General features: G+C 39.8%; 2 protein-coding genes across 5 annotated transcripts in view; both read right to left on the reverse strand.

Moving 5' to 3' along the window:
• LOC135323441 (sorting nexin-24) overlaps positions 1-2,602 on the reverse strand; it is an 87,273-nt gene extending 84,671 nt beyond the window's left edge. For all 3 annotated transcript variants that reach the window (XR_010385475.1, XM_064499652.1, XM_064499650.1), the window contains exon 1: positions 2,393-2,602. Coding sequence is in view for 2 of the 3 variants with exons in the window: in XM_064499652.1 (XP_064355722.1) it covers positions 2,393-2,452 (60 nt within the window). In the remaining variant the exon portion in view is untranslated. The remainder of the gene's footprint in view (positions 1-2,392) is intronic.
• Positions 2,603-9,518: 6,916 nt separating this feature from the next.
• Positions 9,519-13,164, reverse strand: part of LOC112992366 (sorting nexin-2) — a 34,509-nt gene continuing 30,863 nt past the window's right edge. For both annotated transcript variants that reach the window (XM_064500882.1, XM_026115367.2), the window contains 3 exons: positions 10,887-10,967; positions 10,705-10,776; positions 9,519-10,009 (listed from right to left, as the gene is read on the reverse strand). In XM_064500882.1, the coding sequence (XP_064356952.1) occupies positions 9,959-10,009; positions 10,705-10,776; positions 10,887-10,967 (204 nt within the window). In that variant the 3' untranslated portion in view covers positions 9,519-9,958. The remainder of the gene's footprint in view (positions 10,010-10,704; positions 10,777-10,886; positions 10,968-13,164) is intronic.

Below are 13,164 nucleotides of genomic sequence, written 5' to 3' on the forward strand. Positions count from 1 at the left end.
ACCATCACCATACCTTGTTTTAAATGTTAACACTGTACATAAGCTGCATGATATAAAATAATTGAAATAGAATTACTTATACTGTTTCATAGAAATAACACACTTTGTTGTATTACAGCACTCCTGGATTCTACCTATCCCTTAAACTCAGAGGTTACATTTCAAAGAGATTCAATACTTCCACAGAGTCACCTTCTATTCTTACCACAACTTTTAAAATTCAGCATGTACAAGTAGCCCCACAGAGGTTAAATGGACTAATTAATCACAAGATCTTTTATCTTCAACACCCTGCAACACTCTAGTTTATAGCGGTATCTACTGAAACTACAGCTTCTTCTGACCATTAACTCCCACATAGAGAAGCCCAAAAGGAGAGCAGGTATGGTCTGGACACTGAAACATTTATTCAAAAAACTCATCAAGCTAAATCATCTTTTGGCTCAATACAAAATAATTCTTATGTCAATGCTTTTCTTATGTAAACATCTCTTTCCACACAGTATCTTCCTAGCTAGTACACAGCAACAGTAAGCAATGTCAAGCTCTCACGAGCCGTTGTTTTGCTGGAGGGAATGCTTACAGCACATCCATTTGCATCAGTCACGAACTCCTTTGCTTGGTACAAGATTTATGCAAATTATTAAATAATGTAGCATATTCTCAATTGCATTAAAGTATGCCTTGATCACCTATAGTCAATAAACCCTTTAAAACCAACCCCCCCCTATTATTATCAGAAGAGACTTCCATATCCTCTCCCACAAGGATGCCTGACCCAGAGGAACTTTAGCTGTGACTGCTATCACTGTTTCATGCTCAGTGAAATCCTTGAACTAACGCATCTGATAGTCTAAAGCATCATGGTTCGCATGGGGTGTAAAATGGAGATTCAATGCACTCAGCTGACTGAAGAGGCAACACAATTCATCAACACAAGAACAATTATTAGTCTCTATGGAACCAGACCACATTCATACTGGCAAGTTTCAAATGCATGACAGTCACTCATCACCAGTGACCTGAGACAACCAGTGCTGTATTAAGCACATTGTTTCACTTTCAAGATTAAAATCTGTTTTCTAGAAAGATACAGTTTCAAGTCTAATCTCTTTGAAGCTTAGTCAACAGGGCCTTACACATCAGGCATCCATGTAACATTTATAAAATTTGAAACAAATCCTTTGGACAACAGGATTCACAGACAGAATTACTGTTAAGAATAAATAATAAATACAAACACTAAAAATAAATACTAAAAATACATATTGCTATAAAAATATCAATTCACTACTACTAAAATTCACTAGTTCAGTTTGTAGCTCTGACACCAATGAATGACCTAGAGGTCAGAGAGGTTGAAGCAGAACAACGCCCTCACATTTGGCTCACCTTTGACTTAACCTACAACTCCTGTGCACGTAGAGGTACAAACTTCCACCACATGAGCAAAGGCAAACTGCCCATGGCGCACTTGAAAATATCTATGCAGACTAGCATGGTTTTACCAATACAGAAGAAGAACGAACTATATACAGCATCAGCATGAGGTAGATGAGCTTATCACTGGACTGCCTTCCTCTGAAAGGTGCAATGGAGAAATGCAGCTGGACTCTAAACAACCATGCCCTACAGTGAGCAATCTTTTGTCTATGCTGTAATATCAGACTTGCCCTGGCATTTCTCAACAGCTCAGAACTACTGAATACATTTAATATAATAAGCTATCTTTGAACATCCACCTTTAGCCAAGTGCCCTGGCCTTTGGGTCAGCACATCCCATACATCCACCAAGAAACACATGAAAAAGCGTTTCATCCCAACAGCTCCATGGGGCTGCAGGATCGCTGGGGTCGGACAGGACTCTCGGAGGCCTCTGGTCCGCCCCCCAGCTTGGGCTGCCCAGGACCGCGTCCAGGTGGGTTTTGGAGGTCCCCGAGGATGGAGGCCCCCCGACCCCCCTGGGCAGCCTGCTCAGGGACCCTCACAGGACAAGTGTCGTCTTCCAGGTAGGCACAGTTCGCCGTGCTCTGACTCGCGCCCAGCACCCCGGGCGCTGTCGCGGGCCCGGCTGAGGAGAGCCCGTCCCCGCGCTCTTCGCACCCTCCTCCGGGTGTCTGCGTGCGCGCTGCCGAGACGCCCGGGGCCACGTCCCAGCCTCCCCCGGCCCCGCCGCCGTGTCCCTCCCGCAGGCCCGGTGCTGCGCCGGGAGCCCGGACCCGGCGCCGCGCAGGGACGGGCCGCCGCCACCGCTACTGCGGTTGTTATAACGGCCCGCGCGCGACAGCGGCCGCCCGGGGGAGGGGCAGACCCGGCCCGTCCGCTGCGGCCGGCAGGCCCCGGCGCTGCCCGCGCCGCCAGGCGCGGGGGTCTCGCGCCCGGCCGCGCTCACCGTGTAGCCCCGCTCCAGCTCGCTCTCCTCGTAGCGGAAGGACGGGATGAACACCTCCATGGCGGCGGCGGGCCGGGCCGGGCGCGGAGGGGGTTGGGGAGGGGAGGGGTCCCGCCCGCTCCCCCTACAGCCCCCGCCGCAGCCGCGCCAGCGGCGCCGCCGCAGCCATCGGCTGGCCGGCACGTGACACCGCCCACGTGTCGCCGGGCGGGGCCTGAGGGCGGGAGCGGCGGGCGGCGCGTGCGTCATGGGGTGCCACACCCGCCGCGGAGCAACGGCCGTGAGGCGGCCAGTGCCGCCGGCGCGGCGCGGTTTTTAGGACCAGGAGGGCCCAGCCGCAAACGAGGAGAGGAAGGATTTAAAAAAAAAAAAAAAAAAAAAAAAAAAATCCAGAACAGCTTCATCATTTAGCTTTAAAAAGGGATGAATTCGTAGTGTTAAGTTCACCCAGCTCAAACCACTTGGAGAACCAGTCCCTGACCACAGTGCCAGTCTCCTGTGATGCTTCCTGCTGGGAAACCCCTGACGTTCACGTTTTGTCCAGAGCCGAGGAAAACTGGCTGTACTGTGAGGATTCCCGGGGAAATGTCTCTTAATTCCTTACTTAGCAGAGCAAACCAAACCGCTTCAGAGATCACAGAGATGGTTCGTTGGGAGGTTAGATAAAACTTCCCGCCTGCCCAAAGCAGCTATGTTGATGACTCGAAAGCGCTGAAAGCTGAAACAAAAGTGGAATACCATACTCCAGGCCTCACACGAATTTGCAGCCCCCAAGTTTCAAACCACTTAGATACACCACAAGAGGACAACAAACCACAGCTGTATTAGCTAGATGTCCATACTTTAAAACTTCACCTTATAAGGTTTTATAAATGCTGGGACAGTTTTTCAGTGGTCAGATGGAGAAGTTCACTATCTCTCACAGATCTTTAAAAGAGCAGCTACTGCTATAAATTCCTGCTCATAAAGGGTTTAATCTTGTATAAGCAGATTCAAGTATAAACAGCATAGCTTAAAAACAGACATGAATCAAAATAAATGACTTCTTATGTCTTACTTATATCATACCTCCATGATTATGCTCAGTGTCTCAAAGAGCATTTTTTTGAAGTGCCTTCTGAAAACTAATCTCATTCCTTCTTAGCCTAGAAACATCAAGAGGAAAAGAGTGTTACAAGCCCTCTTCCTCCCTCCCCCCACCCCCTGTTTTTGTTTTACTGCTGGCTATACTTAGCTATATTTTGCTCTAGGCAAAGACCTGGAGAATTTGATACAAAACAGAATACTTTTGACTTAAAACAAAAAACAAAAAACAAAAAACAAAAAACAAAAAACAAAAAAAAAACAAAAAAACAAAAAAACAAAAAAACAAAAAAACAAAAAAACAAAAAAACAAAAAAACAAAAAAACACAAAAACACAAAAAACACAAAAAAACCAAACTAAAACACTGTAACAGCTATACATAATAAAAATCAACCCGAAACCAAAGCTAGGCAGTCTGAGGTTCCCATTCCTGCCCCACACTGCTCCTCAGCCAGCGTCAGCAGCTGCTGACAGCCAGCGGCTCCAGGCCAGCTCCAGCGCTGCCCGAGGGCAGGGGCAATGAGAGCAAACGGGTTTTGGTTCCCAGGCCCAGCGCACTGTTTGATAGTGCTTTAGCTGTACATATCAAATCTTTAAAATGCAGTGAAGACTAAAGGGCTTGAATAAGCAATCCCATTTTTCCCCAAAGCATGCTCTGCTAGACATCTTTTCCCATAGAAAGTCAGCCCACATAATAACAGAAAGTTGTGGTTTAAGTAGTGTGTTAACTGTAGGCACACAAAAGGATAATTTTCATGCTATCATAAATGTTAGCTTCTGGTGAAGACACCAATCTCTATGCTTAATTTCTGTTCTTCACCTAATATAAAAAGGACAGACAATAAGAACGACACTATTTACACCATAATACATTTATGCTGACAAGAAGCCAGTGGAAAAAATTTGCACTATTTGCGGTTGTTGGTAATCTAAATAACCAATAATTTCCAAAAGCTACTTTTCCTCCCTAATGTAGTATAACTTATTAACAAAGAAAAGTTTGAGACATTAATCTGGTTTCAAATTCAATAGTACATAATGGAACTTTTGACTGTGCATCAGCCAAGAGGAACAAGGCAGATTACAGGCTGAGCTGAATTCAAATACATCAATAAGTTTTGGAATGTTAAATACTTAATTTGCACAATGTATCATCATTAGTTAGCTAATCTTGAAAGTTACAGCTAAAGAAAAATTAGAATTTCTCCACATGGCTGACAGACCAAGGATCTTCTTTTCTTTCTCACACCTTTAGGGACAACAACAACAATGACAACCCTTAAGAACATTAATTCCTAAAACACAAATCAACATCCGTGCAAATCACAGATAGCCTGAAGTGAACAGGAGTACTACCCAGGATTCTTGTTCTTCAAAGCTAATTGCACAAATGACACAATGATTCCCAAAACAAAAGCAGCAAAGAGAATAGAATATAGTTTCAATGTAGCTAGATTTTAGCTGGGGTAGACTTCCATTAAAATCACGTTAGTAATCTTAACAGCAAAACAGTGAAAGGGTTGAGCTATACTGGTAACAGTTACACAGGTTGCCTTCCAATTCATCTATTAAGCAGACCCAGAAAGGTCCTCTAGGAACTGTAGGTTTTCATCTGTTTTTTTTGTTTGTTTTAGTTTTGTTTTGTTTTTAATTACAGGTATCAGTGTCTTGGGTTGTATTCTTAAGTTAATTTGATCCAGAAGCGAAAATAAGTTAATAAATAAATATACTCCTACTCTGACTTGTAGTTGCCAGACTCCATCTTAGTCTTTCACTATCACAGAGACGACAGCAACAAGAATGACGACTGCTTAGAACAAGTTCTAATCAGTAAAGCAGGCCACACTTTGAATAAATGATTGAATGAGAATGTTATTTTCACAATCAGATTTCAGTCTATCTAAAACTAAACATGTCTTTGAAGAAAGAAGAAAAAAAAAAAAAGCTTTTTTGGCCACTTCTATTCTCTCTCTGCCCCCCACCCTAGCTTTTTCTTTTCCTCTGTTCTCCTGTTGTCTCCGTGCAATTCCCCCTAGGCAAATTTGGCATCTTAATGCTAGGATGAAGAGATTACAGATGACAACTATCCTAATAGTAACTCTTCTCCCTGTGCCCTCCTCACACATATCCTCCTTTCCTCAAGTGTTTCATCTTATTTCCTTTGCCTAAGATTGTGGAGTCCTGAAATTAAAGAAGAAAAAAAAGAATCATGGGAGAGGAAGAGAGGAACAGACATTAGCAACTCTCAAATGACACTTCCCAGTAAGTAATCCTCACTATTCAAGGACTCTCCAAATGACTAGTTTCCTGACTAGAAGCAGGCAAAGGAAATGCATATAAAAATTCTAATCAAAGTGATAAGTTAAGCACACATCAAAACATGAGCCTGGATTAAAAAAAAAGAGATAGTCTTTAATAAGAACACAGTCAACCTTGGTTTGCTGACTTTCCAACTGCTAACAGAAAGATTGGTTTTAAATAAACCAGTTTTTGTGACCTTGGTGCACTCCATTGTAATCCTACAGATACTGATTTCCTAAGTAAATAGTAGCAAAGTTCAACACACGTCATAATCCCACAGGTAAAACAACATTTGCTTATTAAGGCGTTCACCTCTTCCTCTCTCTTCTGTGAAGATTTAGCTTCAACTTTTTGGAGTGCTGTAGTTGTTTCTAAAGCAGCACAAAGCACTTTAAGCATACAGTTAGTACAACTTAGACCATCTTGTGTAAGCATGTGACTTCAGAAGATAGAAGATGGGAGAAAGACAATTCTGGAAAGGTCAGTCAGGTTTCTACATACAAGTTTTTCATGCCTTGGCTATCACAGAATCAAACATGAAGTTACTTACCTCTCTTAACAGCCACGATGTTGGGAGCTGATGAGGAAGTGGATCTCTGAAAGCAGGGGTAGTAGGTAGGTAGGTAAGCAGGTGGGTGGGTAGGTGGGTTGGCGTACATACCTGGAGGTTCCACATGGGATGTGAGGCTAAGGTGCAAGTATTTCCTTTCTCACAATTCGTGCATCTCTATTCCTGTTTTGATCATCTCTTGAACCATAGATATGGTTTATCTTTTCTCCCCTTTCCATTTTCACTGTGCATTTCTTTTACTCTAGTTTTCATGTAACTATGCTGTTAAAAGAACACCTCCAAATTCTGTCCAAGCTGCCTCCCACCTTCTTCTGAGACCCTTTTTCTAAATGATGTTACCACAGACAACAGATTTAGATTATTTTGTCTCCCCTTCATATGATGGTGGTTTCCTCACAGATTTGGGAGGAGAAAGAAAAAAAAAAGGTATTTTTAGTAGTGCAGTCAAAAGTTATTTTGCTGGTTAGCAAGTTCACCTCTCATTCAACTATGGAAGGCAGAAGAATAAAGAAACTGGAGGAACCTCTTAGTAGATAAGAAGTATGATCTTGAACAGCCCTGAAAATGCAGCTCCTTATATGTTTAATATTGAACTTGTTTTCTTTGTACAGTTATAATAGATTCACATTTTTCCAGGGATACAAATCATTACACAGACTCTTCTACCTTGCAAATGAAAGGCCAGACAGAATAATGCCCATTTTAAGATAATCGTTTCACCATACACATAATTTTACCATATGTTTACTGTTCACTTGAATGCACAGGATATACTAATCAAAGAATGAAACAATGACTAAGATTGGCAAGGCACACACATCATTTGCTGTACCAAAAAAAGGAACGTAAATAAATCATTCATCCCAGTTTTGACCAAGATAAATACCCTAAAAAATAGCTGTGAAAACTGGAAGCCTAGAAAGAACACATGTGAAAGCGAGAATGGCAGAAGACTGCAGGTGAATGGAGAACTTCCCATTAAGAGCCAGCAGGTCATTGCCACCAGAATCTGAAAGCAACTGACATATTTGGGGCATGAACTCCAGATATGTCAAAACACAAACTCCCAGCTGAGGTCTTCAGAAGGAAATAATTTGGGAGAGATACAAGAAAGAATAACTGACAGGGAAAGCAGAATATTCTGTCTTAAAAGGACAGTGACTAAAGAATAGATGAGAACACTGAATGCAATGTAAGAAAGAGGTAACAATGCCTTCAAGGAAATATTAGTCTTCAATTTGAAATACATCACCTTATCATCCAGTGGCTATACATTTTCAATTCAAAAAAAAAAAAAAAAAAAACCAATGGATGTGATACACACAAGAACAAGGATAATGTAAAATTCATGGCTGTAGATGTCTCGGGTTGTTTTAACCTGAGACACTAGACTTCAATAGCACCACAACTTACCTTTTACACAGCACTACAAATGTATTACATTCCTCACCTGAACAGTAGCTCTTCATTATTTTGCCAACATTCATTTTGTTCATTCTAAGGATTCTTCTGCACTAGTAACTTGGAGTTTCAGGAAAATGACATTTACAAATATAGTATCTTGCAGTGAGCTCCACAGTGAAAACAGTTCAGCGACACCTCCATACGCTTGGTTTGAGTAGTATCTGCTAGTACAGATGTTACTCCTTCTTGTACTAGGAAAGATGATTAGCAATCACTCAGTCTTTATGGTGTAAGGGAATATAAGCAAAACAAACAGGTCCTAGAAATACTCCTGTTCTATGCAAGCCAAAAGTCACAGTTCATCAGGTTGGGTGTTAAAATTAATCTTGTGATGCTAAAGACTATGAAACATTTGTATTAGTAACTCCCTGCCACTTAATTCCAGAAATGTTATCATGCTTTTGTTCTCCCACAGGTTTTGCTTTTTTAAGGAAAAAAAAAAAATCCTTCTACACTACTCATTCTTGTTTTTAGCTGTCTAGTATAATCAGACAGACAGAAAGTTACACTAATCCCTACTAGAAGACTAAGCAGCTCCACACCTATGTGAAAGCTACTGCTCCTTTTTTTCCCCACTCATTACAGAGAAAAAAAATGAATCTGGAATTCATCTCAGTTCAGATCCTGATGCAAGCAAAAAGGATCAAGAACAAAGAAATCTGTAGAATATGCTTAAAGAAAAGAGATCATGAAAGCACGTTTAACCATTTTGAAACTAGTCTTTAATTCTGAAGTACCCACTCAATCTCATCGTAACTAATTTCAGGTTTAATGTTGAGCTGCCTATCAATTTTCATTAGTGCTGAGCAAGCCAAAGTCAAGTATATTACAACACTCAGGGTGTTATGCCAAGTTCAAATTCTTCACAACAAACCTGTTATATACTTGAGCTGGTCAAGACCACTTATAGGCAAAATGACTAAGGCTGATGCACAAGTTACTACAAGCTTAAGGTTTTCGCATTTCAGTTTTTTTTTTTTTTTTTCCCAATAGTGCTTGATGAAGACTTGATAAAGGCTTTTTCAAATTGCTTAGCTTCTGTACTAATTTCCTGGAAAATTCCTAGAAATACTGAATCAACAGAACTCTGTGCAGAAGTAAGGGAAGGCACTGATCTCAAAAGATTAAACTAGTTGCCTTGTGTAAATCAGAGTGCGTGATCCTTCAGCTGAATCTAAGTTTCCATTTTGCTCAGAAATGGTATTGAGTGTTTCTTTATTCTTGACCATAAGCCATACAAATTCTATTCCTCCCGCGATTACCAGAATTAATGAAAGATTTTTTTTCCTTTTTGTATCCTGAGACTATTCAAGACAAGATTAAAACTGATGAAATTTATCAGTCCTACATGACATCTATATTTGACCAGCAGGTGAACTTAGCCCTTCAGGAGCTTTGTATGATATTCAGAAAAGATTTCAGCTGATGCATGTCTATTGGTCAAGCTTCAGTCTTTTGATCCTAACAGTATTAAGGCATTACAGTTTACCAAGGCAAGGTGATAACTTCACGTGAAAAGAATACCTATAGCAAAGAGAATCAAATTTAGAAAAAATAGTTTACCACAAATACTTGTTCGTGAATCTTTAGCACTGTCTTTGACATTCTTTACCAGATGGTGTGTTTCTGCCTTGGTTATAACCTCAGTTTGTTATAAATGCTACTTCTAAGAATATGCTAAACATCTGAAGAGAACAAACCAGACTTTAATATTTCACAAGGTACATCCCTTTATTATTGTAATCACAAAAACATGATTTTGTACAGGAATGTGTAAGTGAACATTAATCAATGCAATTAAATTTGTTTCATAAAGATAAGGTAAACATACTACAGAACATTGTATTGTAAAGAACAAAAATATCTGCTTTCTGGCCTTGCAGTGCACATTTTAGTGCAAGTATTAAGACACAATAGTGTTCAATTCAGCAATGTATTGCAGAACATCATGCCACAGTCCACTTTAAAGAGAGTCAGGACATGCAGCTTGTTAATAAAATGCTGTAGTATATAAAAGAGCCACATGTTAATTCATAAAATATATAGTGGTTTATTTGGATGATTTTAAAGTGATTTCACTGTGGAATTTAGTTTTTTATCCAGGACAAACATCCAGAGTGTCTTGTTATTTGGAATATTCTTCTTTTAGGCGATGGCTTTGGCTTCAGGTAGGAATGCCTCCCAATATTTTATTAGCTTGGAGAGAAGGAAAACACCTCACTGTTAAGTACTGAATGTTGGAAAATAAAACACATACACCTTCCTCCTTGGGTGCTGAACTTGTCCCCACAGGACAAAGTAAGAACACAGATGCTTCTTATTATCCGTTAACATTGTTACATGATGCAAGAAAAAAACCACAAGTAACAAATGCACACATCTGCTCATGGTAACAGAGCTACTCTTACATATTGAGCACTGTGTCACGAGATATAGTTATACAGAATTTGTCTGCCAGCTCAGTTTGCTACTCTTACCTTTAACAGAAAGTTATTTTACTGCCGTAAAATATTCAGCACGTTACTTTTTTTGATTAAAAGAAATGAAGTATTCACATCTCTTCAGTAAGTTTAAGCACACATTTAATACACTTTACTCCCATTTACAAGTGAAAATATTAATTCAATTTCAGAGGAAGAACAGAAGACACTACTCCCTCACGCTTCCCCAAGAAAGCTTCTCCTTTGCTCTCCTAAATTAGAGCTATGCAAGTAAGAACAGTAATAGCTAGGTGACAGCAATCACTACGTTCAACAATCTAGTACAGACTAGAATCAATTCTCTATGTTTTAGTAACTGCTATGCTTAAAGCCTGTCTTTTTAAATTAACCTAATATGGAACATACCAGAGTATTAGCTTGTACAAGAATTTTAAAAAAGGTTTCTCTTACCTGCTGTTGTGTTTGCACTAATGATTCTAAGTACTTGACGATAACAGTTTTAAAGTCTTTCACTCGTTCCCTCTGTTAATAGATAAAGTAAATTAATTATGGCAGATTAAACTCTAAAGCAATTTTGCTTGGAATGTTGATATTAAAGTAAAATTGTCAGTTAGTTGAACAATTATACATGCCTCAAATCTTCCCACTTCCTTGCGAATGGTTTTGGAGATCTGTTCAAAGTCTTTTTCCCCTTGTTGAACTTTTGTCTCCCACTGGCAAAGGAAAGACATGCAGAGATAAGGCTTTGTGTTCTCCATTCAGTCTATCAGTATCTGTGGTTGGTTTGTTTTTAGTATACTAGTGACAGTCATTCAAGAGCTGAAAAGCAGCTGTTTGGTTTTAGGCATACTTGAAGGAAAGTCTTAGTATAAGAATTTGTAGAGAAGGATCTGTCATCAGATCAGTTAAAGTAATGATACCACCAAAGGCAATGATGCCTACATAGCATTTATAAAAATATCTTAGGTTTGTTATCACAGAATACACAGTAAAAATATTTCAAAGATTCTGTAACAAAGAAAAAAGATTTCTAAAGCTATGTTACTTAACAAACACTACTGTAAGAGGAAGCTAAACCTGTAAGCTTTCTGTGACTATGTGTCACAATCAAATGCGAGAGTCTCCGAAAAGCAGTAAGTTCCCTGTATTTTCCTATTGACGGAAAAGGTGATTAAATCTTCATCTTTGCTTAAGGTCACATATATGCTTATCTTTGTCATAATTCTGCTGTAGATGGCAGGTGACAAACTAATGAGGATGTATTTCTTGGTTATGCAGTCAGATTGCATGTTGCTTGGGCAAGCCAAAGCACGTGCTCTCTTGCTCACTGGGGACTGTTTAAAGAGACAGTGGGAGTAGAAAAGTTACTGCGAGTAAGAGCAGCACGGAAGGACAATTCAGAGGAAGAGAAGCTGCTCATAGGGTTTTGCCATACTGGGAACATGGCATTAACATATCAATACTACATAACACTAAGTCATGTTTATGAACATTCAGTTTATGGCAAAAGGGATCCAGCTACACCATTGAGAATGCATCACCAGCTATATTACCTTCTCATTACTAGGCTTCTTTTTGCACCTGCTTTTTCTAAAATTGTTAAATTTAAGCCACCTGTGTAGGTATATTATAAAAAACCTATCAGTTCTCTGGAATGCCTGACACTGAGACACACATAGGCTTACAGACATTTCTAAAATGAAACTGCATCTGTTAATCTCAACAGACTGAATGACAACAGCTCATATACATGGCAACAGTTATTTTCCTAAGAAAAAGGCAGCCAGGAAGCAACGTACACCAGTACAATATATTCCTGTCAGCAGTCCAGTGATGCTGTCTATTGCCAAGAGCATTCTGTGGTGCCATGTAAGCTTATTGTTGCAATGTGCAAAGAACGTTCAAGCAAATACCTAGATATTTATATTTTTAGTTTATATTTATTCAAAATTCCCATATTGTCTCTTCAGATGTACATTTATGAAGCTGTGCAATAAGCCATAACAGGATGTGTTTCAGGGAAACACTGGTAGGCACACAGCCTAGAGAGTTAGCTAATAAATAGGACAATATAAAGCTCAGCCCAGGAAAAGGGAGATTAAGACTGCTTTGAAATAACCTGTGCCTTCCTACCACAGCAGCTATAGCTGTCTTAGGTTTCAGTTAAAGCCTCTGTAGGCCTATGCACCCAACACTCCAGTTTCATGATGTGCAAATACAAGGGTTTGCAGGAATTATCACCGCATTAGTCTGCAATCTTATAGTTTCTGAAAAAGAGAAATCTTTCCCTTGCTCAGTATGGTGTTTCTAGGACTACTCTGTTACCTTTTAGCAGCAAAAAGGAATGAGTCATGGATGAAGCTTAAGCTGCATTAGCTTCCACTTTGATTTCTCTGCCAGAAGGATTATTGTTATACATTCCCAGTTGCTGAGTTCTATTTCAATGGCAGCAATAACTCACCATCATCATATTCAAACTGTGGATTTACTAAAAACCTTCTCTAATCACCCGAAGTAAGAAAAAGAAATCCTCCAGAAACATCATTAATTCTTTTTACATTAGGAATGAGAAACAGTCACTGAGTATTTCCTACAACTCCAAATATTCAGGAAGTATTTTTGCCAGGGAGTTTCAGCTCACTTGTTGTATGGTGGATGGATGGGTGACATCAAGAGAGCCAACCAACAAGAATGTGGTCACACAAAACTCAGGTTTTACCAGTCAACAAGGGCTTTTTTTTTTTTTTTTTAAAGTAAAAGACAGACAAATTAATGAGTAACTTTAGCACTATATGCAAAATGTACTGAAGTTCAGAAAGAACAAAGCAGCTTGTGGTTAGTGATGAATGAGGCAGCCAAATGAAATAATAGCATAATATAGCTTGAAATCTGCAATGATGTTCTCCCACT

This window comes from Dromaius novaehollandiae, chromosome W (genome assembly GCF_036370855.1).
Source record: "Dromaius novaehollandiae isolate bDroNov1 chromosome W, bDroNov1.hap1, whole genome shotgun sequence".
NCBI lineage: Eukaryota > Metazoa > Chordata > Aves > Casuariiformes > Dromaiidae > Dromaius > Dromaius novaehollandiae.